This window comes from Pelophylax lessonae (assembly GCF_965119305.1).
Source record: "Pelophylax lessonae genome assembly, chromosome: 4".
Lineage (NCBI taxonomy): Eukaryota > Metazoa > Chordata > Amphibia > Anura > Ranidae > Pelophylax > Pelophylax lessonae.
This window is the reverse complement of record NC_138771.1, coordinates 518,579,730-518,607,327: the sequence shown is the minus strand read 5'-3', so window position 1 is coordinate 518,607,327 and position 27,598 is coordinate 518,579,730. Positions and strand designations below refer to the sequence as shown.

Genomic DNA, 27,598 nt, shown 5'->3' with positions numbered 1-27,598 from the left:
GACACTTGAAAGGAAATGTTCTTGAAAGTAAGATAGTAGCAGATGGGATGCAGATAGGTTTAGCAATCATGTATGGTAGTAGATGACAGAGTAGCAGGTGGACATACAAGAGAGATCAACCCAGTGCAAGAACAGGTGGTAGTAGGCTCAAGAGCTAGCAATCTTAGATAATGCAGATGTAGTAATAGTCCTTAGTATGCAGAGCTAGATAGTGTAAGCTTTAGTATAAAGGTTATAGAGGTTTCCCCTGTGGGGTACTTATCACTAATAGCAATGTAGCAGAGGAGAGGTTCGGCAAGAGCGGATGATCCGGTAGCGGGATGCAGGGATCAGCGCAGCGTGGTTCCGACAGCGAGGTATGCTTGCAAGCATGTGAGCTTCAAGACAGGTTAGTATCAAGGCACAAAGCAGTTTGAACGAACACATGTGAGTGAGAGCCGGCGATCTAAATAGCCATCCAGTCCGGCGCTCAGTGATGACAGCATCAGTCTTAAAGGTGTATGCGCACCTTACCAAAAGAGAATGGTGGGGCGCATACACTTATGAAAGAGTAATTAGGGTACCCAAAGGTACCAGAACATTACAGTACCCCCCCCCCTTAAGGCCGGCTCCTGAAGGCCTCTGGAGCTGGTTTGTCTGGGTACTTCGCATGAAAATTGCGGATTAATCTAGAGGCATGTATGTCAGAGGTGTTTAGCCAGGTGTCGTCTTGGGGCCCATAGTTCTTCCATCGAACCAAGTACTGAAGTCTTCCTCTGTGGATACGAGAATCCAGAATCTCTTTTATCTCATATTCTTCTCCACCTTCAACTTGTACAGGAGGAGGAGGAGGGATAGTAGGCCTTATTCCTTGGTCAGGAACATGGGGCTTCAGTAGCGACACATGGAAAATGGTATGTATTTTGAGGTCTATTGGCAATGTAAGGTGTACTGCAGCTTTTCCAATAAGTTTCTTGATTGGGAAAGGTCCCAAGAACAGAGGTCCAAGCTTTTTGCTAGGGATTTTCAGTCTTAAATTTTTTGTTGAGAGCCAAACGAGGTCCCCGATAGCGTACTGAGGAGAAGGTCTTCTGCGAAGATCATAGTACTTCTTTTGTTGACTATGAGCATGTGCAATGGTAGTATTAAGCAAACCCAGAGAGTCCTTTATTTGGGTAAGATAGTCTGAAGCTACTGGGTTATTTGAAGGAAGGATGCGTGGTGGAAGTATAGAGGGATGAAACCCATAGTTCAAGTAGAACGGACTCTGCTTGGTCGTACTGTGGGTTGCGTTGTTGTAGGCAAATTCGGCCAGAGGGAGAAGATACACCCAATCATCCTGTTGGTAAGAAGTGTAACAACGTAAATATTGCTCGATGCATTGGTTGACTCTTTCAGTCTGTCCGTTGGTCTGCGGATGGTAAGAAGAAGTGAGCTTCCGCTCGATCCGTAGTATGTGACATAGTTCTTGCCAGAACTTGGAAATAAATTGTGATCCACGGTCAGACAGAAGAGTTTTTGGGATACCATGTAACTTAAAGACATGTTTCATCAGGAGTTCTGCCGTTTGTTTGGACGAAGGTAGTCTGCGAATAGCAATGAAATGTGACATTTTTATCAGATGGTCCACTGACACTAAGATGGTATTAAATCCTTTGGAAGGAGGCAATTCCACTATAAAGTCCAAGGACACAACTTCCCATGGAGTTTGGGGTATTGGTAGACTGCATAGTAGACCGGATGGTCTCGTAGTGTCAATTTTGGACCTGGCACAGACATTGCATGAAGAGACGAATTTTTGTATAGATGTTTTAATGTCAGGCCACCAGAATTGCCTGGTAATCAGATTAAGAGTCTTTGTCATACCCATATGTCCTGCCATAGGCACATCATGCGATAATTCCAAGATCTTGGTGCGTATGGTAGGTGGTATGTAAAGTTTGTCGTTGTAGTAGAGGAAGCCTTCTGCATCAGTATTTAGTTGTGGTGGGGGTGAATCCAAACTTATACCATGCAAAACCTCTTCCTTCAAGGAACGGACAACTCCAATAATGCGTTTGTGAGGTATTATAGGAACGCAAGGGCTTTCGAAGTAGTTTTCTTCAGTTAGTCGTGATAGTGCATCCGCCTTTTTGTTCTTATCTGCAGGTGTGTAGGTCACTAGAAAGTTAAACCTTAGAAAGAATAGTGACCATCGTACCTGTCGGTGCGAGAGAGTTTTGTTAGTCTGAAGATATTGGAGATTTTTATGGTCCGTGTATATAAGTATTGGTATTTGGGTGCCTTCGAGTAGATGTCGCCAATTCTCCAGAGCCAATTTTATAGCAAGCAGTTCCTTTTCACCCACGGGGTAATTTATCTCTGGACTGCTTAGGGATTTAGAAAAAAAGGCGACTGGATGAAGTGGTGAAGTGTGAGTTGGTCGTTGGGAGAGTATTGCTCCTACTGCCATGTTTGACGCATCTACTTCCAGAATGTATTGGAGGGATGGGTCTGGATGGCGTAGTATGGGAGCAGAAGTAAACCTTGTCTTTAACAGGTGAAAAGCTTTATTTGCTTCATCTGACCATTTGAATGTTTTTTTAATGCTAGTGAGCTGTGTGAGGGGTCTCACAATGGCAGAGAAGTTTCTAATGAACTTCCTGTAGAAATTCGAAAATCCAAGGAATCGCTGTAGCGCCTTGCGTGTGGTTGGTGTAGGCCAATCCTGAATGCAGGATATCTTACTCATGTCCATCTCGATTCCTGTTTTGGATATGATGTAGCCTAGAAACAGTACCTCTTCTTTATGAAACAAGCATTTTTTCAGTTTCACATAAAGGTTGTGTGCAAGCAATCTCGATAATACTAGTCTTACATGTCTTATGTGTTCAGATAGGGATCGTGAATATATAAGTATATCGTCCAGATATACCACAACACAGACATCTAGTAAGTCTCTGAAAATATCGTTTATAAATCGTTGAAAAACTGCAGGGGCGTTGCATAGCCCGAATGGCATTACAAGATATTCGAACAATCCGTATCTGGTTCTGAATGCAGTCTTCCACTCGTGTCCATCACGGATTCGAATGAGATTGTATGCTCCTTTCAGGTCCAATTTTGAAAAATAGGTAGCTCCACGCACCTGCTCAATGAGCTCAGGGATAAGCGGTAGAGGATAGCGATCTTTTATTGTAATAGCATTCAATTGCCTATAGTCGATGATAGGCCTGAGACTTGAGTCCTTATTGCGGACAAAAAAGAGTCCTGCTGCTGTGGAAGAAGTGGAAGGTCTAATAAAACCTTTTTCCAAATTCTCATCCAAATAGTCTTTGAGATGGGAAAGTTCATCCTGTGAAGGAGGATAAACATGACCGAACGGCAATTTGCTATTTGGGAGTAGATCAATGCTACAATCATAGTCTTGATGGGGAGGTAGTGCTTGAGCATTTTTCTCAAGAAAAACCTCAGAGAGATCCTGATAACATAGTGGTGCAATCTCATCTGTCACCACAGACAGGATCTTCCCGAAAGACGGGAGGTTACACGTACCCTCGCAATAGCAAGAGAGGAAGGTCAGGGTCCGTTCCTTCCAATCTATGGTTGGTTGATGTGTGTGCAACCAGGGAAGTCCCAAAACAATGGGAAAGTGGGGTGAAGGTATTAGATCGAAGGTAGTGGTCTCCATATGAGACCCGTTAGTAGTGACTAGGAGTGCCTGTGTCTGATCAGTGATCGGACCAGAGGATAAAGGAACACCGTTAATAAGACTCACTGAGACAGGTTTAAGTTTAGAAATAATAGGAACTTTATTTAAAGCAGCAAAACGTATGTCAATATAATTTCCACAAGATCCTGTGTCAATCATGGCCTTAGTAGTAATCCTGTTCTGGTCCCACTGTAATGTTAAGCAAACAGAAAGGTTTTGAAGTTGTCAATCCCCCTAGGAGGACATGTGAACACTCACCCTTCTTTTTGTAGACTAGGGGACAGACGTTTATCTTGTGATCCGGGGATGCACAGTACAAGCAGAGATTACCAGATCGTCTTCTGGCTCTTTCCATAGTTGATAGAGGTGGGCGTATGGTTCCTACCTCCATAGGAACGGGGTCAACGGCCGAAATCCGAGAAGAACTGGATAATGGCATTCCCATTTTCTCAGCCTTTCTTTCTCGTAGTCTTCTATCTATGGTGATACTGAGTTGTATCAATGCATCCAGGGTTTTTGGCAGATCCGCTCGGGCGAGCTCGTCTTTAACGGCCTCTGATAGGCCAAGCCTAAATTGGGATTTCAGAGATGCATCATTCCATTCTGAATCAAGGGTCCATCTCTTGAATTCTGCGACAGTCTTCTACAGGTCTCCCACCTTGTTTCAAGGATCTTAATTGAAGATCGGCAGTACTCTGCCTATTGGGATCATCATATAGGCTAGTGAGTTCTGCTAGGAACAAGGCATAGGAGTTGAGAAGCTGGTCGCTTTTCTCAAAAAGAGAGTCTGCCCAGGCCCGAGGATCGCCTGTTAGGTAAGAAATAATAGTACAAACCTTAATGTGATCAGTAAGGTAGGTACGGGGTTTTAGCAAGAAAAGTAACTCACATGCGTTTTTAAATTTGCAAAATTTTTTGCGATCGCCTGTAAATACCAAAGGAGGATTTATTTTGGGTTCAGGGGACTGAGCAGTGGTAAGTTGTGTCAGTCTAATTACCTGCTGCGACAGAGCCTGATTGTCTTCTTTTAATTCAGCAAGTGCGTGTATTAACGCAGGTACTTGCTGTTTTAATTGTGTCATCTGAGTGGTTATTTCTGCTGAATCCATTTGGGGTTCGTTCAATCTGTAACGCTCCTGCGTTTTACGTATGATGTGGATTTTCAGCTGCAGAAATATTCCACTTCAGTAGTCATGTAGAGAAACGCTGAGACACCATTCCCAACTCTCAATGACTCATCATGTGTGGATGATCTCAATTCAGCAAGTAAATACACACACTCAATAAGATGTTTCCTAGAGTGACTTATATATATAGTAACACAGTGATGATAGGCTGAAGAGACAGGTTGGGTAGAGATGGTAGATGACAGACACTTGAAAGGAAATGTTCTTGAAAGTAAGATAGTAGCAGATGGGATGCAGATAGGTTTAGCAATCATGTATGGTAGTAGATGACAGAGTAGCAGGTGGACATACAAGAGAGATCAACCCAGTGCAAGAACAGGTGGTAGTAGGCTCAAGAGCTAGCAATCTTAGATAATGCAGATGTAGTAATAGTCCTTAGTATGCAGAGCTAGATAGTGTAAGCTTTAGTATAAAGGTTATAGAGGTTTCCCCTGTGGGGTACTTATCACTAATAGCAATGTAGCAGAGGAGAGGTTCGGCAAGAGCGGATGATCCGGTAGCGGGATACAGGGATCAGCGCAGCGTGGTTCCGACAGCGAGGTATGCTTGCAAGCATGTGAGCTTCAAGACAGGTTAGCATCAAGGCACAAAGCAGTTTGAACGAACACATGTGAGTGAGAGCCGGCGATCTAAATAGCCATCCAGTCCGGCGCTCAGTGATGACAGCATCAGTCTTAAAGGTGTATGCGCACCTTACCAAAAGAGAATGGTGGGGCGCATACACTTATGAAAGAGTAATTAGGGTACCCAAAGGTAACAGAACATTACACTTATCACGCATTGACTACTTTTTTTGCAATCACGTCTTCCTCCAGAGGTCCTCCAATCCCCTAATTGGGGATATGGCAATCTCAGACCACGCTCCAGTGTCTCTTATGTACTCCGATCACCACCCACCCAACCCTACTAGAATTTGGCGGTTCCCTTCCTTCCTGGCCAATAATGTTGATTTGCAGTCCCTTCTGAAAAAAGTCTGGACGGACTTTTTGAGCGACAACGCTCAACATGCCCATGACCCGGCGCTCCTGTGGGAAATGGGAAAATCGGTACTGAGAGGTCACATTATGTCCTTTAGTACGGCCTATAAACGTAAAACCACTGCCCGGTTCCGCCAAGCCAGCGACACTTTAAGACGGGCACAAGCGAACCTTTCTCAGTCTAATACCCCTACTCACAGAGCTGAGTGGAAGAAAGCTAAACATGACTTCGACCACTGGGCAGAAATGTCTGAATGTTTCCGTCATTCTCTTCGGGACCTGGCATTACACAAATTTGGTAATAAATCGGGGAAATTACTAGCACAGCTTTGTAAAACTCAATACACCCCGACGCACATTGCTTCCATCAAAAATTCTAGGGATGAGCTCTGTTCATCACAGGAGGACATCTCCCAGACGATGCATGATTTTTACTCCTCTCTGTATGGACAGGAACATATTGACCTACAGAAAGCAAACGCTTTCCTGGAAGGCGTTTCGCTCCCCAGGATAGACATTGCAGCCTTATCAGAACTTAATGCCCCTGTCACAAATGCAGAGGTTTCCGCCACTATTCACACTCTATCCCCTGGCAAAGCACCCGGCCCGGATGGATACACCTCAGATTTCTTTAAACTTACATCGGACCTAATCTCCCCGACCTTAACCTCAGTATATCAAAATATCTTAAATGGCGGTCCCTACCTGCCCTCTGGCTTTCAAGCCCATATTAAATGAATTCCAAAACCGGGCAAAGATCCTCTGGAACCCGGTTCCTACCGACCCATTTACCTTTTAAACCTAGACTCCAAGATACTCTCAAAGATCATTGCAAACAGACTGGCGAAAATAATGCCAGGCATTATTCACCCAGCCCAAGCAGGATTCACGAAAGGACGCTCTGCGTCCTCTAACATCAGGAAGGTCCTATCCGTACTAGAGATGGCAAAATCGAACCCACTACATGACATGGCCATTATCACGCTAGATGCAGAGAAGGCCTTCGACAATGTCAATTTCACATGGCTTTTTAAAGTGTTGGGGAGACTGGGTTTCGAAGGGCCTTTTCTGCATCTCATAAAATCTATGTATTCTGCCGCTACTGCCACGGTCATCACAAATGGTCACCAGTCTTCTCCCTTTCCCCCTTTTAAGGGAACCCGCCAGGGCTGCCCCCTCTCCCCCCTGTTATTTAATCTGGCCATCGAGGCGTTATCCCGATTGTTGACGGCCCACCCTGGTCTTCACGGAGTGCGAGTGGGAGATCAGGAAGTGAGGTCGGCAATGTTTGCTGATGATATTCTCATTTTCACCTCGAATCCAGCCAAAGACATCCCTCTGATCCATGACATCTTCATTACCTTTCGCTCCTGCGCGGGGTTGAAAATTAATTTTTCCAAGAGCGAAATACTGCCTCTTGGATGAACCAATCCCCCTTCCTGGGCGTCAGAGTCTGTATTTAAGATTACTAATAGCCACATAAAATATCTGGGAATTAACATAGGTAAAACCCCCTCTTCTATATATACCTTGCATTTTCCACCTGTGCTTAGGGATATTATCAAAAAGATGGAGGCGTGGTCTGGGTTGCCATTGTCTTTGCTGGGTAGGTGTCATCTCTTCAAGATGATGTGCTTCCCAAAACTTCTTTATCCCTTACAAGCGATTCCATTGTTATTAAAACACAAAGACACTCAACTCTTATATCGCTCACTTCAAAAGTTCCTCTGGAGGGGGAAACGACCTCGAATATCTCTCAAGAAGTTGTCTCTACCGAGGGGTGAGGGTGGGGCGAACATCCCCGACATCAGACTCTATAATATAGCCTGTCTTCTCCGAATAGGTTTGGATTGGGTGTCGGGCCACTCCCACTTTTCTAATTTTGATATCGAAAAACAAATGGTTGCCCCATTCACCCTGGGAGCCCTCCTGCACTGCTCCCTTTCAGCTTTGCCTGTTACACTCAAAAACAACCTGCTCCTCAGAGACACTATAATTGCTTGGAGAGAAACTTGTAAATTTCTGAACTTGTCTTCCAAAATCACAAAATACCTGCCTATAGTAGGTCACCCTCTGTTCCATCAAACACTCCAATATGCTTCATTCTTGCACTGGCCTTCGCACAACCTAAGGAACTTTGCCCAATTGTTTGATATGTCATCGGGTCGGCCTCTACCACTGCAGGAGATCTGCTCAAGGTTCCACATTCCGCTTGCTGACTTTCTCCATGTTCACCAGGCCATTGATTTTGCTACCCATCTCTGACGTGATATCGCCAAGAGCTTTAAACCTTCTCTACTGGATGCCCTCGTGAGCATCCCCAAGCCAAGCATTTCAAACATCTACAAGCCTCTTCAACGTCACCGGCTTTTGCAAAAAGCGCTGCCTCTTTCAACACCTTGGGAAAGAGACTTCCACTTTGCAAACCTTCCGTACTGCATTCTGGCAGGATACCGATCTACATGCTCAATCATCACAAATGAGTTTTGGAAGGAACAGCAACTGAAGATCGTTCACCGGGCATATGCTCCCTTTACTTTTTCCCCTACCGCTAATGCTCCGTTACAATGTACATGGTGCTTGACGAATAGACCAACTTTATCTCACAGGTTTTGTCCGCCACCTCGAAATTCTGGACAGAGGTGGAACTTTTTGCCCGACGGATCACGGGTCTTACACCAACTGGACACCCGCTTATACTGCTATTTGGTTATCTAGATGGCCGTTCACTGGGCTTGGACAAAACCCAAACCGCAATTCTTGCTGCAAATAAAACATGGCTGTCGACCCTTTACATGTTAGCCAGAAGAGCCATACTACATAACTGGATTAATTACAGCCCTCCCACCCTGCAAGAGGTTACTTCTGAACTTACAAAGCTTCTCAATAGAGACTCCATCGATGCTCGTATCTTCATTGGCCTTACACACAAATTCTACATGAAATGGAACACCTACATCTCTATTACATACCCGACCTACTCCTGCTCATCCTGGATTGACTCCCTTTTTAACGCAGCTTCCTCCAATTCTTCATCCACCGCCTGGACGCTTACCCAATTCTCTACACCTGCCATTCCGCAGTGCCTTTCGGTTGATTTGTTATTGCCCTCAAATGCTTCCCCCCTTTGAGTCGGAGATGACCTTTAATACAACTATCTATTGATGTGAGATACTTTAGCCTGAGTGCCTCAACACTGCCGTGCCCTACGGTATGGGTGCGCCTTCCTCGTGCACCAGTACTACACACGTTTAGGATGCAGAGTCTTATTGGAAGTGTCGTGCATGTCTTTATGTCTATACTTGGTACCTCAGAAATGCCATACTTTGGGCTAGAATTGTTATTCATCGGACATGAATGTGCTTCCCATGAGTATTCTTATAGGTTTCCCACCTGACCCTACCTTACCTCCCCCCACCCTCTTTTTACTCGCCCTACCTGTCACCCTAACCCCTCTCTCTTCCCTTTTCCCCTTCAATAGTCCTTACTCCCATCCCCCCTCACCCCCCCTCTCACCTTTACCCCCCACCTGAGGTTGTCATACCCCAGCCCCCCCCCCCCCTTGCTATAGGATTTGATACTTCTGGTATTTTAGATCTCTTGTTTCATTGCAGACTATATTCAACCTTTTGAATTGTCGTTTACTGTATTCTTTGCTAATTTGTTATTTGGAAAAATTTTCAATAAAATTTATTTGAAAAAAAAAAAGCAACAAAATGGGGAAAAACAAATAAAATAAGAAAGCAGCTAGCACAGTTTCCTGCAGAAAACCATATCAACAATATAAAATAAGTGCAGAGCTTAAAAGAGAAGTAAAGTCCATAACTTGAGGGGATCAAAAGATCATAGATAGGGATCGAGTGACTGAAGTCCCATACAACAGGTGCTAATAAATGCTGCCACTGACAGAGGAGACACACACTGACCTTTACCCGAAATGCTGAATTACTCGATCAAAAGTAGTCAAAAAGGCGTTTTAGATAATAAAACTTCAAGCCGTCATACTCATGAGATTCCTTGCCAGACTAAATGACACTCCCTCCAGGACAGTAACTCAGCTCGCATAGGATAGGGGAAAAAAGCAGAAAACACTTCTTTGTATAGTATTACTAACAGGATATTTATTTGAAAAGCCAAAGATACTCATGTAAAATCGCACGTAGATTTAAATAACAGACTTTGTAGACACGGGATTGTTTCCAACCAACTCAATGTCTGGCTGCTAAGTGTAGAGACGTCACATTACTCACTAAATGATGTCATAACTCCCCAAGTGTTTTGTCGTCGTAGAGAAAATTATGGAGAAAATAATGCCCAGAAAAGAAAAGCAGACAGTGAATATTTTAATGATCCCTCACACTGGAGGTGGGTGGAAAAGATGTTCAATGGAGATTATGCCACTGCTCACCACTCAAGGAACCCCTAGCAACCTCTGTGGGTATTCTGCGATTCCACAGAACGGAAGGTTTTTTACATTTGAGATAACACTCAAAGCTAACATGTAGATGACAGACAGTGTCAGATCTAGCATTGCTTGCTTTGGTACATGTTAAAACAATTTAAAAACAACTGGTTTGTGTCTTTATCTAAATGAACATTTTTCATTCTGGAGAGGCGAAGTGAAAACCTAGGGGCCATCCTGTAAAACCTTAAAGCAACCTCACATATTTGTTTCAAAGATGTATATTTTCAAAGCAGCAATTCATTTGCAGATCATTTACCCACTTTTCAAATTGAACATTTCCTGGATTTACAAAACCTTCTAAAGGCACCATTTAAAAAAAAAAATAAAAAAATAGTAATTGTATTTTTGCAGGTGTAAAAATGTGCATTTATTTATTTATTTATGTATTTCTTAGGAGCCTGCAGATCTGCTGATCATGGGTGCAATGTAAGACACACTACCTAGAGCTCTCTACCTGTACCTTGTGCCAACAGTTCTGAGTGTGAATGAAAATGGGAAAAAAAAAACATACAAGCTGTCTTCTGCAGTGGCTGAGGGGACTTGTATTTTTTTTTCTTCATTTACAGATCTCTGTGAATAAATTACGTTGCTGTGTGGACGGAAAGCCGCACAGATTTTAAACTTTGGCAGTAGGTGCGGGGAGAAGAACACCAGCCCCCTGTCACAGTGGGGGATTGGGGGGAAAGCGGGGTGTGCTGTCTAGTAACATGTTACACCCTAAATGTTCACCCAGTAAAGTCACATGGACTGCTGTTTACCCAAATCTATATATTTTAGTCTAAATTCCTGTTTGTCTTTTACTTCAATAATGTGTATCTGTAGGGTGAATATCAGCAAATGGGAAATGAATTTGGAAGAAGCCAGTCACTTTGAATCCCTTAGATTTAGGGCTCATACACATAGGTGGTTTGACTCGAATATATACAAACTGGGCCTTTTTTTTTCACAAGGGGGGAAGCTGAAATACGCAATGGCTGTATGCTGTTCCGGGCAATACTGAACTCCGTATGTACCGCTTTGCATATTTCACCCTATTGCATATTTCAGAAAGCAGTAATGTGAGTAAATTCAGACCATGCCATTGCCAACCTCCTTCTTAAAATACTACTTTCCTGGCTAATATAATGATCTTCTGGCTTCAACGCTGAAAAAGTATGCAGATCAGTTACAGTCCATACTGAGCCAAAACTTTCTTCAGTTTTGGACAGGAAAGCAAAGGATTAAAATCTTTGTTAAGGATCCTTATACGTTAAAAAAAAAAAAAAGCAAAGTTACATTTTTTTTAAATATCAGTAATCAAACACATATGCATGCTTTCCCTGTTTTACATTCTTAATTAGATGAGAAATCGGTAAACAAAGGGATGACAAGACGTAAAAAGGTATTTTTGGCTAAAGGTATTTAGCAAAAACAAAATAAATTCTCCAATTCTGACAAAGGAAGGGGTACCAAATATTTTCAAAATGAGGTTAGCGTTCTGATTTTAAAGAAGATCTCCAGCTTTCCCCCCCTCCCAAAACAGTTGTGTTGTGTATGTGAATATATCACATATACACTGTCAGTTTACCTCCTTTAGCTGTATACAGCAGGTTTCTGTGATGTCTTCTCCTCCTGGCTGAATCTCTAAGGCTACATCTACACTAGCCTACCCTGACTGTGGCCGCTGGCGATCAAAACGTTTCTATCCTGAACATGATTCTTCCGCGTTCAGGAGAGGGAGGTTTAACCTCACATAAGCGCGCCAGCTCCTAAACTTTGTTTGAAGGCCATGTACATGGATGCGTAGGCTTTTATTGAGTTGTGTTTAGGCAAAAAAAATGGCAAAAGCTCCTAAACTCAAGTTTACAGGTATATGCTGTCTGTAAACGGAATGAGACTGTCTTTATTGCTATTGCCACCGAGCTAATTATTCATCGGTGTGCACTAACTCCTAAACTTTGTACCACTGTTTTAATATCAGTCAATAAACTTCACCTGATTTACAAAAATATTTCCTTCAAGGTGGATTCACACTGTCACAGTGCATTAGCACACGTGTGTTATGTTAAGCATTATTTGAAAGGAATGCCTAATGCACCAAAATTGTTACTTTGCATATACGGACCTGTCAGATCCCCGCTCTCCTCTATGGAAGATTGGATGAAAACAGTCCGCCTGTCCGTTTTCATCTGATCCGGTCCTCCAGACGTATGTAATATTGGGTTTCCATCTGTCTGGATTTCACGGACAGGATCGGATCAGGTAGCAGCGGGTGTCAGTGGGGATGTCACCGCTAACATCCGCAGCTTCATAGGCAGTGCTCGAGTCCTGCGGAAACGCATGGGAACGGCATTCCTGTACCATTTCCACAGCAGTAACGCCGTTCCCCCCGAGCCCCGACACGATCCCAGCGCCACCTCTTGCTCTTGGATAGCGGGTCGGTAAGCCCAGATTGCGGGTTCTCGACCCGCCATCCCCGAGCATCGCTGTAAACTCACTGAGCCGCACTACAGGAAGCAGAGCCGATGCTTCCTGTATAGCGCCGGCTCCCACAGGCGGAATGATACCAAATGTACTCCACCTCCACCTGTGACAGGACACAGGCGCCATACAGAAAGCATCAGCACCTGCAGAGAGGGAGCCAGGGAGGTAAAAGAGAGAGAAAGAGAGCGAGGAGGGAAGAAGAGGTCGAGAGAGAAAGTAAAGAGAGGTAGGAAGAGAGAGAGATGAGAGAAACGGAGAGATGGAAATAAAGCAATATAAAAAGACAATGTAAAGTGTAAATGTGCTAGTGTGCTCTAAACAATATTCAAAAATTAAAAAAAACATTTGATATTTGTGCATTTATAAATTAATAATAGTTATAAAAAAGTCAATAGGACCTTGTGCAATTAGCAAAGGAGAAAGAAAAAAGTGCATAGTGCTAAACAGTAGTATCTGTGCGACACCAGTGATAAGAGTGGCATAAATTGGAGGAAGTAGGCGGAGTCCTCAAGCACAGACATGTCTGGCTGATGCTCCACTCCTAGGGGACAGAAAACCACATACAGCAGCGGCTGCCCGCCGAATATTCGCTGAGTTTTTACAGCATTCGTACAGGAAACTGTGCTGTACATAAAGGTATGGTTTTCAGCGGGTCTCAGACTAAATTTAAGTCCAAAAGTGGCAAGGAAGTGCTGCCCAAAGCCTCAATTAAAATGGCGTCGGCTCCCTCTCCCTCTCCCTCAGCCACCTCAGAATCACCTCACAGCGCTGACAGAGCAGTGAAACTATTCCCTCCTCTCCTCACATATCAAACTGAAACAGTCCGCAGTACCTTAGTTTCACAGGATGAAAAGGACATTGAGTCAGTCACTCCTAATATATTATCACATATTGAACGTATGTTTCAAAAGGCACTTAAACAGACTTCTGACTATATTACTAATAGCCTGACTAAAGAGATAAGGGAGCTGGGCACACGCATAGCTAATCTTGAAACAAGGATAGAGGATATTGAGAATTTTACACAGGACCAAAATACAGAAATTGAGAATCTTAAAGAGGAAAACTTAGTACTTCAGTCTCGTCTAGAAGATTTTGAAAACAGGGCAAGACGCTCCAATTTGCGCATAAGAGGCATTCCTGAATCCATAACTGACTTACAAGCGACAATGTTAGCCTTGTTTCAGGAATTACAACCTGCTATACGTCTGGAAATGGACAGAGTCCATCGCACCTTATCTCCTAAAAAATCAAAGGGTCCACCCAGAGACATCATCATTAAATTCCATTATTATCGTACAAAGGAACAGCTCTTATCGGCTGCTAGAGACAAAGGATCCTTAAATTTTCAGGGTCACGAATACCAAATCTTCGCAGATCTGTCTCCTATCACCAAAAATAAACCATTATTACAAATATTGCAGCAAAAACATATCCCCTACCAGTGGGGTTTTCCTTTTTCGGTGCGTTTTACTTTTCAAGGTACTAAATACAAATGTCATTCATCTGAAGATTTTCAAAACACCCTTCAAGACCTTCACCTAACTGAACACCAGAACTTGCAAGGCTCAGAAAATGCTCGACGCAGATCTGCCTCTGGCTCACCATGCACATTCTCAAAATCCTCTGGGAAACAAAATTGTTGTGATTCACATAAACGTGGTCGCTTCATTTCTCCTTCTCCATCTGCCGAAGATTCCATGGACTGATGGACTAGATAATTCTTTTATCTCCTCTGTCTTATGCCAATGTGTCCCATGTTGGTCATCCAATTTCTTTTTCCTAGAAAAGACTTCAGTTTTTTTTTATCTTGCCAGTATAATATTTCATGGATCTAATCCCTTTTTGCCACATATTTCTAATCTGTTTTTTGAGCTAAATGCTCAAGCTAATACATGTTATAACAAACTACACTGTGGCACAGAATTCCATTTAGTTCTACTTAGTAGTAGTCTTGTAGATTAATCCCTGTTTCTTGGTTCAAATCAATCTTCCTTTTTTTTTTTTTTTTTTTTTTTTAATATGGTTATTATTCAGTTTCACTGTGCTACATCCTTTCCTATCTATAATATGTGCTAGAAGACATGGATAACTTCCTTTAGAGCTCTATAAAGTTCTTTTATAGTTGATACTCATTCCTATGAAATGAATTCTTAGATTCACAGTATCTTGCACAGCTACTACTGGCAGGAGTACTGTGATTTCTGCTCGTTATTATAGCATAAGTCGCTTATACTACTGTATATTTTTTAGTGATTATTAACTTGTGGTTTTCTGTACCTTACTAGGTTGTTCTGTGCGTCCTCAATTTGTTACCCTCGGTGGCCTCTCCCTTTCAGAGACTACTGACGGTAGCTATTTAGCCTTTGTTGGGGGATTTCCATCTCCCATCAACGGCATACGTTCCTATTGGTTGTGCCTTAACTATTTGTTTTATATATTACCTTCTATGCTAAGCACACAATTGTCCCTTCTGTTTAGTTCTTCCCTTTTCTCTACACATTTCCTCCCCCTTCCCACATCGAGTATGAAACAATCGACAAATTCCACAATGGTATGGTATGCTAGACATCGTTTATATACAATCTTATGGCCCCCCTAAACATAATGTCCTTGAATGTTCAGGGACTAAATAACCCAAACAAACGTACTAAAGCTTTTCGCAACTTTGCATCATTAAAATCACACATTTTGTGTTTTCAAGAGACACACTTCACCTTACAATCCACTCCCAAATATTTTAGTCCTAAATATCCTCAAATTTCCACTGCCTCTGCCTCTACAAAACAACGAGGTGTGCTAGTGGCCTTTCATCGGTCTACTCCATTTACTCTTGTACATGAAATCAAGGACCTTGAGGGCAGGTATCTGATTCTCACGGGATACCTTATTGACTCCGCTATCACTATAGTGTCATATTATGCTCCCAACAAAAATCCTATTCCATTTCTTTCGCATCTTTTTCAGGTTGTGGATTCTCATAGAATGGGTGCAGTTATGATTTGTGGTGATTCAAATCAAGTTATTTTCCCATTTCTGGATAAATCCCCTATATCTTCTTCGAGCAGCCCTAATAAACTCTCATTCTCACAACTGCTTGCAAAACATAATATGGTAGATTCTTGGAGAGAGGTGAATCCAAACAAGCGTAGATACACATATTATTCGCACCCTCATAAAACTTTCTCCCGCATAGACCATATATTTCTCACTATAGGTCTCATAACTGAAACGATTGCATCTATGGTCATACTAATCACATGGTCTGACCATAATGCAGTATGCACAGTTATTGCTTCAACTATTCCTAAAGCACATGACACTACGTGGTGCCTTAAGGACTCTTTATTAACCACTTCCATACAGAGCAGTTTGACACCCTTCCTGCCCAGACCAATTTTCAGCTTTCAGCACTCTCACACTTTGAATGACAATTCCTCAGTCATGCTACACTGTAACCAAACAAAATTTTTATCATTTTTTTCACACAAATAGAGCTTTCTTTTGGTGGTATTTGATCACAACTGGGGTTTTTTTTTTTCGTGATATATGCAAAAAAAGAGCAAAAATTTTGAAAAAAAAAACACTTTTTTTTAGTTTCAATTATGAAATTTTGCAAAAAATAAATTTTTCTTCATACATTTGGGCCAAAATGTATACTGCTACATGTCTCTGGTAAAATTAACCCAAATTAGTGTATATTATTTAGTCTGTGTGAAAGTTATTGAGTCTAGAAGCTATGGTACCAATTACTGAAAATTGATCACACCAGATGTACTGACGGCCTATCTCCTTTCTTGAGGCCCTGAAATGTCAGGACAGTACAAATACCGACCAAATGACCCCTTTTTGTAAAGTAGACAGTCCAAGGTATTTAGTAAGAGGCATGGTGAGTTTTTTGAAGTTGTAATTTTTTCCCACAATTCTTGGGAAAATGAAGAAAAAAATTTTTTTTTCTTTTTTTTCCCACAAAGTTGTCAATTTATAAGCTATTTCTAACACATAGCATGTACACAGCAAAAATTACACCCAAAAATACATTCTGCTACTCCTTCCGAGTATGGCGATACCACATGTGTGAGACTTTTACACAGCCTGGCCACAAAAAGAGACTCCACGTTCAAGAAGCACATTCAGGCGTTCTAGGAGCATAAATACACATAAAACTTTCTTACTACCTATCACACTTTTCAAGGCCCTAGAGCACCAATACAATGGAAAAGTCCACAAAATGACCCCATTTTGGAAAGCAAACACTCCAACGTATATTCTATGAGGCATTATGGGTCGTTTGAACATATCATTTTTTTCCACAGGTTTTTGGAAAATGTGGGAAAAAAATGAAAACTTTTTTTTTTTACACAAAGTTGTCAATTTATAGGATATTCCTAACACATAGCATGTACACAGCAAAAATGACACCCCAAAATACATTCTGCCACTCCTCCTGAGTATGGCAATACCACATGTGTGAGACTTTTTCACAGCCTAGCCATATAGAGGGGCCTAACATCCAAGGAGCATCATCATGCATCCTAGCCACTTGCCTAGGCCTATTTTTGACATTTGGTGTTTACAAGCTAAAATCAGTTGTTTTGCTAGAAAACTGCTTAGAACCCCCAAACGTTATATATTTTTTTTTAGCAGAGACCCTAGAGAATAAAATGGAGATTATTGCAATATTTTTTATCACACCGTATTTGCGTAGCGGTCTTCCAAACGCAATTTTTTTGGAAAAAATTCACTTTTTTTAATTAAAAAATAAGAAACCAGTAAAGTTAGCCCAATTTTTTTCCATAATGTGAAAGATAATGTTACGCCGAGTAAATAGATACCCAACATGTCATGTTTCAAAATTGCGCACGCTCACGGAATGGTGACAAACTTTGGTACTTAAAAATCCCCATAGGCGACAATTTAAAAATTTCTACAGGTTGCCATCTTTGAGTTACAGAGGAGGTCTAGGGCTCAAATTATTCCCCTTGCTCTAACGATCATGGCGATACCTCACATGTGTGGTTTGAACACCGTTTACATATGTGGGCGGGGTTTCTGTATGCATTCGCTTCTGCGCGCGAGCTAACGGGGACAGGGCGCTTTAATTTTTTTTTTTTTTTTTTTTTTTTACTATTTATTTTATTTATTATTTTTTATTTTTACACCGTTTAAAAAAAAAAAAAAAAATTGATCATTTTTATTTCTATTAAAAGAAATGTAAATATTCTTCGTAATAGAAATAGGCACGACAGGACCTCTTTTTTGTGAGATCTGGGGTCAAAAAGTCCTCAGATCTCACAAGTACACTAAAAGATAGAAAAAAAAAAAAAATAAAATAATTATAATATAAAATGAAAAAAAAAAAAAAAAAGGACCTTTAAACCGGTTGCTAGGCAACAACATTTTCCGTAGCTCCGGTCCTCCAAGACCATAGAGTCAAGTGAGGGCAAGCTTGCCCTCACTCGACATCCTGTCTGTGAGGATTCGGGACCGGATCGTTTTCCCCGCTGCCGGCGGGTCCGGTAAGCGGGGAAAAGGACCGGAACGCGTCGGGAGGGGGGGGGGGCGCCTCTTCCGCCATCCCGGAAGTGTGATCCCACGGCGAATCCGCCGCTGGGACCACCCTTATCGGAAAGCCAACCGTCCACCGTTTAAAAAAATACCAGGGTTATGGCAGCTATCTGCTGCCATAACACCGGTATTTAGGTTTAAACGGAGGACGTATATAAACCTTTTTGGACTTGGACATGGTGGCTGTATGAAGGGTGACAGGTACTCGGGTACTTTGTTGGGCAGGTGACAGGTACTCTGGTACTGATGAGCAGGTGGCAGGTACTCGGGTACTCCGATAGGCAGGTGACAGGTATTCGGGTACTCTGATGGGCAGGTGACAGGCAGGTGATAGGTACTGATGAGTAGTACTCACTGACTGATAGGTGATAGGTGATACTGTACTGATGGGTACTGATGATCAGTACTGATACGTGATAGGTACTGATGAGTAGTGATGGGTACTGATGAGCAGGCGGCAAGTACTTGGGTACTTCAGGCGTCAGGTACTCTGATGAGCAGGTGGAAGGTACTCGGGTACTCTGATGGGTAGGTGACAGGTACTCAGGTACTCTGATGACGGGTACTCCGTTGACAGGTACTCAAAGTACCCGAGTACCTGTCATCAGAGTACCCGAGTACCTGTCATCAGAGTACCCGAGTACCCGTCATCAGAGTACCCGAGTACCTGTCATCAGAGTACCCGAGTACCCGTCATCAGAGTACCCGAGTACCTGTCATCAGAGTACCCGAGTACCTGTCAGAGTACCCGAGTACCCGTCATCAGAGTACCCGAGTACCCGTCATCAGAGTACTCGAGTACCTGTCATCAGAGTACCCGAGTACCCGTCATCAGAGTACCTGAGTACCTGTCATCAGAGTACCCGAGTACCCGTCATCAGAGTACCCGAGTACCTGTCATCAGAGTACCTGTCAGAGTACCCGAGTACCCGTCATCAGAGTACCTGAGTACCTGTCATCAGAGTACCCGAATACCTGTCACCAGCCCATCAGAGTACCCAAGTACCTGTCATCTGAGTACCTGATGACAGGTACTCGGGTACTTTGATGGGCTAGTGACAGGTGCTCTTTATTGGGGGGGGGGCAATCAGTGTGTTTAGGGTGCACTGTAGTTGGTAACTAGCTGTTACCACAATCTCCTCCTCACACAGGATCAGTGTGTGAGGAGGAGAACACGGTGACAGCTAGTTACCGTGTTCTCTGTTGACATTTGTGACCGGCTGTGATTGGACACAGCCGGTCACGTGGTAAAGAGCCAATTTCATTGGCTCTTTACCTAGATCGGGGATCGACTCTGTCCGAGGGACGAGCCTCGTCCCCGATCGCTGCTCTGCGCGCCCCCGGGGGCGCGCATTGCAGAGAGAACGAGCGGCTCGTGCTGGAGCCGCTCATGTGATCGGCTGTGATTGACACAGCCGATCACGTGGTAAACAGCCAATTTCTATTGGCTGTTTACCTTGATCAGGGATGGGCTATGTCCGAGGGACGAGCCTCATCCCTGATCGCGCCGCTGCGCGCCGCCGGGGGCGCGCAGTAGCAGCTAGAACGGGCCGACGTCATATGACGGCGGCCCGGATCTAGACAACCACTTTGCCGACGTCATATTACATGACTCGGTATGGAAGTGGTTAAAAAATACATCTCACTGTCTGGATATTAAAAATGCTCTCTCTGAATATCTATTACAGAATTCAACGCCAGATGTGTCTCCCCTTACTTTATGGGAGGCACACAAACCAGTTATTCGTGGTATTTGTTTGAGACAGGCTGCACTCTTTAGACGTGAACGTAAAACACTTAGCCAGAAATTAGAAACAAACTTTAATACATGCTACACAGTATATCAAACATGCTACACAGTATATCAAAATAATCCTACTTCTTCTAATAAAACCAATCTTGATAAAGCTAGGCTTGAATTTGATCTGTTTTTTACAGAATCTGCAGATAAGTCACTTCGGAGATCGCGTCACAATTTTTACATTAAAGCAAATAAACCAGATTCACCCATGGCCCGCATACTCGCGTCACTCCATAAACCATTTAAACCCATATGTCTTAAAATCTCGAGAGATACATTTTCCAGCAACCCTATAAAAATTCTTAAAAAATTTAAAACACACCTAGCTACTCTATATTCATCTGAAAACAATTTGAATTTTTCTGCGGCAAATGAATTTTTTGCTCAACTATCACTACGGACTCTTTCTCAGTCTCAGATGGAATTTATGGAAAAATCAATAACACCAGAGGAAGTGTCCCAAGTTATAAAATCACTAAAATTAAATAAAAGACCAGGCCCTGATGGTTTTTCGGCATTATACTACCGGGTTTTTTCCGATTCCCTTTCGCCTATCCTAGCTAATGCTTTCAATACACTTCTTAATGGCCAATCCTTTAAACAGGAAACTTTAACAGTTATCTGTATGCTCCCGAAGCCTCAAACTGATGACACGATTTGGTCGAACTATCGACCCATTTCCTTATTAAATTTATATATTAAAATTTTAGCCAAAATTATAGCTTCCAGACTAAATAACTTCATAGGACAACTCATTCATAGGGATCAAGTAGGTTTCATACCTATTCGCCAAGCTACTGACAACATCAGACGTGCAACTCTGTTATCTCATATAGCTAAAACACGCCGCATCCCCTTGTGCTTCCTATCACTAGACATTAAAAAAGCCTTTGATACCATATCCTGGCCATATATGCAATATACTTTTAGTAAATGGGGTTTTGGCCCAAATTTTTTAAAATGGATCTCTGCGCTTTATAACAAACCTAAAGCATATATTCAATACGCAGGCTATTAATCGACTTGTTTAACATAGAGAGAGGCACGCATCAGGGGTGCCCTCTCTCCCCTCTCTTATTTGCCCTTCTCATAGAACCTCTAGCACACAGTATTAGAAGTAATCCCTCAATTTCTGGTATAGAACTAGGTGGTCAACATCATAAGTTGTGTTTATTTGCAGATGACATTCTTCTTTTTCTATCATCTCCCCATATATCCGCCCCTAATCTCATTGCTACCCTTAATAAATTTGCTGCTATTTCAGGACTAAATATACATTTTTCAAAAATCCACGGCCCCTAATATCTCATTGAGTGAATCTGAGTTAAATTTAGCACAGAATGCGTTACCATTTTCATGTTCTTTGAAGAACATTCCATATTTGGGTATAAAATTTACTCCCAACCATTTTGATCTTTATGCAGCCAACTTTACTCCATTATTGAAAAAAGTTACTGAACTACTGACGAAATGGACATCACTTCCATGGTCGTGGTTTGGGAAGATAAATGCAATCAAAATGGTTATTCTACCAAACTTTTTATATTTATTTAGGGTCCTGCCAATTTATATACCTGCACATTTTCTTCGAATCTTACAACGTAAAATAATTAAATTCATCTGGGGTTCAATCAAACCTAGATTGCCCGAATCCACATTGACTCTCCCCAATACAAGGGGTGGACTGGGTCTCCCCAATTTTGCCACGTATTACAAAGCTACGCAATTGGCACAATTAACTAAGTATCATGCCACTACTGAAATTCCCTTATGGGTTACGATAGAATCTATCGAATGTGACCCCATCTCAATTTCCAATCTCTTATGGTTACAACCATCAGATCGAAAACATATTACTAATCCAATTACCAAGCATTCTCTCTCCTTATGGGATAGACTAAAGACTAATTATAATTTACAGTCTACACACAATCCACTACAATCTTTTCTGAGAAATCCAGCCTTTTATCCGGCTTGGGAATTCCCAAATTCATTTCGGGCATGGTCTAGGTCAGGCCTGTCAAGGCTATTTAATCTGGTCTCTAGCTCTTCTATCTTAAGTTTTCCTGAACTTTGTGAATCACATTTACCACATTCAGAACTTTTTCGATATCTCCAAATTAAAAATTTCTATACCCCATTTTTAACAAATGGTACCATTCTGAATCAGCTCTCTCAATTTGAGCGTATCTGTATCAACAATCCACACTCCAGAGGTCTAATTTCTAGCCTATATTCTCAATTGCTTAACAATCCAGACGTAGATATACCAAACTATGTCAGGAAATGGGAAACAGACCTTGGCCGTACACTTAACCAATCAGAATGGTCTGAAATCTGGTCTGTAACGAAATCTTCTTCTTCAAATATTATCGCAATTGAATCATCATACAAGGTTCTTTCACGATGGTACTTGGTACCAGCTAGAATTGCAAAGTTCACACCAAACTATCCGACCTTTTGTTTTAGAGGTTGTACGGAAATAGGTACACATGTTCATATATGGTGAAATTGCTCAATTGCTACAGTTTTTTGGAAAGAAATATTCTCTCTAGCATCTAAAATGTTTGAAATAGATATTACTCCAGATCCGGTGATTGCCATTTTAAATTTAAAACCTGCATGCCTGACACGAAAACAATTCAAATTATTCCTTCAGCTTCTTAATGCCGCTAAACAAACCATAGCCAAAGCTTGGAAGACTACCACTTTGAATCTTGTAGAAGTTAAACATAGGATGAATAATGCATTACTACATGCAAAAATGGAAGCCATGGATTGCGATAAATTTAGTACTTTCATAAGCATTTGGGACCCTTGGATTAAACATGGCCTATCACCGGGTTTTGAGGAACAGGTTCTGAATGCTTGGTAGTTAAGACTTATATTTTATTTACTTTGTATTAACTTTTGTCGTACAAATTCTATTCTCAATGCCCTCTCCTTTACCCACTTTACCCTACCCACACCCTGCTGACTTCTTCCTTTTCCTTTTTTTTTTTTTTTCCCCCACAGCCATGTTCTGAATACCTTCTCAAAATCTTAATATCTCAGAATATCATATTAATAATTCTACCTTTTTTCTTTTGTTCCTTCCTTTTGTACAAACTTCACTATACAGTATAACATTTATAATACTTCTATAACAATAACAGTATTTCTACTTCCAATTTTGTTTTGTAACTTGCTTTATGGCTGTTTTATAAAACTCAATAAAAGTATTGAACGAGAAGAGTGGCATAAATTAGAATATATCTTAAAACACAACAGAGTTCATTACACCTAATAAATGAAGGTGCATGGTATTAACCACTTCAGCCCCGAAAGGTTTCACCCCCTTCCTGACCAGGCTCTATTTTGTGATTCGGCACAGCGTTACTTTAACGGACAATTGTGCGGTCGTGTGACGCTTTACGTCTTTTTCCCACAAATAGAGCTTTCTTTTGGTGGTATTTGTTTACCTGTGCGATTTTTTTTTTTTTTTTTTTCACTATAAAAAAAAGAGCAACAATTGTGAAAAAAAACAATATTTTTCACATTCTGCTATATATAATTCCCCAAAAAAATGTAAAAATCTAATTTTTTTTAACATTTTAGGCCAATTTTTTTCTGCTACATATTTTTGGTAAAAAAAAAAAAAAAAAAAAATCGCAATAAGCGTATTTTGATTGGTTTGCGCGAAAGTTATCGCATCTACTAAGTACAGGAAATATTTATGTAATTTTTATTGTTTCTAGCGGGACTGCGACAGTGCGGCGGACAGATCGGACCCCTGATTGACATTTTTGGGGACCAGTGACATTACTAAAGTAATCAGTGCTAAAAATATGCACTGTTACTGTAATAATAACACTGGCAGGGAAGGGGTTAACCCTGTGGGTGATCAAAGGGGTTAATGTATGCCTGTATGCTTACTGACTGTGGGGGGGAGGGGTTTGTCACAGGCACAGAGTTTGCAGTTTCAGCTTAGCTGAAACTGCTCATATGTCCCTACCTGTCTCACAGAAGATCCGCCTGCTTTGTTTACATAAGCAGGCAGGTCTTCTCTCCGTTTCCCGGATGATCAATCGACGCCTCTCCTCCGGAGGCCCGCCTCCCGCCGTGTTTAAATAGGCTGTGTCCGTGTCTGCTCTGCATATGCTGACACGCACCTGTCATCTGATCTGATTTTTTTTTTTTGAGGTTGGGGGTGGTAATCTTGGGTGAGTTCCCACACTTATTTTCCCAGGACTCGACCCCTGTTCATAGGGATGCATGGAGGATCCGATCAGGTCCACCTGAAAAACTGACAGGGACTGGATCGGAAAGCCCGTGTGAAAGAGGCCTTAGGGTTAGTTTAACAATAGACTTTCAGACAGCTGTTAAGCTGGGGCTGTAAGGCATTCAGGAGGTGTGGGCTTTTAATAGGGATACCATGCCAAATGCTTGGCTCATTGTTGCAGGGCAGGGGCATACCTACCACGAGGCAAGCAAGGTGTTTCCATTGAGTTGTGTTTTTAGGGGTACAGTCTCCTGTTCTGGTTTCTGCAAGTTTGAAAAAGCACAGATGTGAATGCAGCCTAAATGCATTTCTAAAATATCCTGTGTAGGGTGCTGCATGTTCAAAAATGCACAGATACAAATGCAGCATAAATAGAAAAACAAGCATGAGGCGCTGCAAAGCTTGCATATTTTGTGCAGGATGCCACGCATTCAGAAACACACGCATTAATGTTTTTGCCGCATGTTTCTGAAATGTGCAGCAAAGTGCATGTTCTTTGTGCGGGTTGCCGCGTGTTCGAAAATGCGAACACAGCCTAAATAGCAATGTAAGCGCGATGCACATTTACGAAACGCATGGGTATTTTGTCGGGGTCACCAGGTGTTCGAAAATATTCAGTTACAAATGCAGCCTAAATGCAATTCAATCGTGACGCACATTTCCGAAGTGTGCAGCAAAGCACTCACTTTCTGTGCAAGTCACCGCATCCTTGGATACAAATTTTGTCTAAAAGACAGCGCAACCATGATGCGCATTTCTGAAACGTGAGGCAGAGCACAAGTTTTCTGTGTGGGTCATGGCTCTAAGTGTGATGCGTGTTTCTAAGATGCGCGACAAAATGTGTGCGTTTTCTGTACATGAGGCTGCGTGTTTAAAAATGTGCAGCAAACACGTTGTGCTTGTGTTGCCATTTAGACTGCATTTGCATCTGCGTGTTTCTGAACTCATGGCAACCTGCACAGAAAATGCGCTTTGCCAGGTGTTTCTGAAATGCATGGAAAACACCTGTCACACTTGTGTTGTGGCAACCTGTATAGAAAACACGCGCTTTTCCGCGCGTTTTGAAAATGCACAGATGCGAACACATCCTAAATGGCAACGCGATGTCCGTTTGCCATGTGTTTTTTGTGCAGATTGCATTGCGTTAAGAAATGTGTAGATGCAAACTCAGCCTAAATGGCAACAGAAGTGTGATACGTGTTTACCATGTGTTTCCAAAACATGCCATAAAGTACACGTTTTCTGTGCGGGTTGCCGAGCATTCAGAAATGCGCAGATGTGAATACAGGCCAATTGTTAATGACAGCCCAAATAAAGTTAGCAGACGTGTGACAAATTGTGCTACAAATGCACGACACTCCATGATCAAAAAGGTTCCTGAGCTACTTTGGTGTGTTTGTCACACCTGGGGTAGCCTATTAAGGTGAATAGGCCTCTTTATGCGTGATGTGTGCTTACACATGTAAAACACGCAAATAAATTTGAGTGGGAATGTGTGTTGTTAGACCGCAAGGATGATCAGGGAGGAGAGGTGCAGGTAAAAAAAAAAACACTCATCCTTCAAAGTCGCTTCTTATGTAATGCTGATGCGACTTTTGTGAAAAAATATAGAAGTCTATGGGGCCAAGTCATACAGGGAGTGCACAAAAGTAGTGTGGAAACCTTTTTCAAAGTTCCAGCATCTTGAGTCGCACTGATTGGAACTACCACCATTGAACATAATGTGATTTCAATTGCTATGCGACTCTCTGTGTTGCAAGTTGCATCAGAAGTTTAACTAGTGTGAACAAGGGCTTAACCTTTTGCCATTTAAATGTGTCTTTGTGATTTTTAAATATGATATTGCTAAGCTTAGTCATTCTGTCATCTTCCTGGTTTCTGTCAGACTTTCACTTTCATTTCTTTGCTCTGTTCTCAGTCATGGCGTCTGCAGATGTGAGAAAGGAGCTGCTGGATTGTTCTGTCTGTCTGAACATTTATACAGATCCTGTAACACTGAGATGTGGACACAACTTCTGCCGGGGATGTATTGATCAGGTATTGGATACACAGGAGGGATCTGGAGTTTATTCCTGTCCTGAATGCCGAGCAGAGTCTGTGGAGAGGCCTGTACTGATAAGGAACGTAACTCTGTGTAACATTGTGGAGAGTTTCCTCTTTACTCAGCCAACTCAGAATGAGACCGGAATCTTCTGTACTTACTGTGTGGACTCTCCTATACCGGCTGTTAAATCCTGTCTGATGTGTGAAGCTTCTCTGTGTGATAAACACCTGAAAGTCCACAGCAAGGCACCAGAACATATCCTAACTGAACCCTCCACCTCCCTGGGGAACTGGAAATGCTCCATCCATGGGGAGCTCTTGAAGTATTATTGCATTGAGGACTCTGCCTGTGTCTGTGTGTCCTGCAGCTTGGCTGGAGAACATCGGGGACATCAGGTGGAGATACTGGATGAGGCCTCTGAGAAGAAAAAGAAGAAACTGAGAAATGTTCTGCAGGAGCTGATCACCAAGAGAGAGGAGACTGAGAGAAGAGTCCGGAATCTACAGGAACGCAGGAAAAAAGTACAAGAAAAAGCAGCCGGTGAAGCAGAGAGATTTAGCGCCTTGCTCACTGACCTCAGGAGAAAGCTGGAAGACCTGGAGAAGAAGGTCCTGAGTGAAATGTCCAGAGAGGAAGAGAAGCTTTCACTGTCCATCTCTGATATGATCCAGCAGCTGGAAATAAAGAAAGATGAACTGTCCAGTAAGATCCATCATATTGAGGAGCTGTGTAACATGACTGATCCACTGACTGTCTTACAGGATTCAGATATAGGAGAAGCTATGGAAGGAGATAATGAGGACAGCGAGAGACATGACAAGCAGATCTGTGACGGAGGTCATCTAGAAATGGGTTTGATCTTACAAACATTACACATATTATTTCATATTGTAGGAGGTGTGAAGATAGATGTCTATATACCAAAACCTGCAGACCTATTACTAGATATAAACACAGCTCATAATTATCTTCATATATCAAATGACAGGAAAACCGCATCCTGGTCAGAAATTAAGAAGATTTGCCCAGAAACACCAGAGAGATTTCAGCGTTTTTATAATGTATTAAGCAGCAGCAGTTTTACATCAGGACGGTATTACTGGGACACTGATTGCAGTAAAACAGCAGGGTGGAGGGAGAATAGAGAGAGAAGGTGATCAGT

The 27,598-nt window shown here is 42.1% G+C and overlaps 1 protein-coding gene across 1 annotated transcript in view; it reads left to right on the top strand.

Annotated features, from left to right (window-relative positions):
• Positions 1 to 26,466, top strand: part of ADCK2 (aarF domain containing kinase 2) — a 95,352-nt gene extending 68,886 nt beyond the window's left edge. Inside the window, exon 8 of the mRNA XM_082255071.1 lies at positions 26,311 to 26,466. Coding sequence (XP_082111197.1) covers positions 26,311 to 26,331 — 21 coding nt within the window. The 3' untranslated portion in view covers positions 26,332 to 26,466. The remainder of the gene's footprint in view (positions 1 to 26,310) is intronic.
• The last annotated feature ends 1,132 nt before the right edge of the window (positions 26,467 to 27,598 follow it).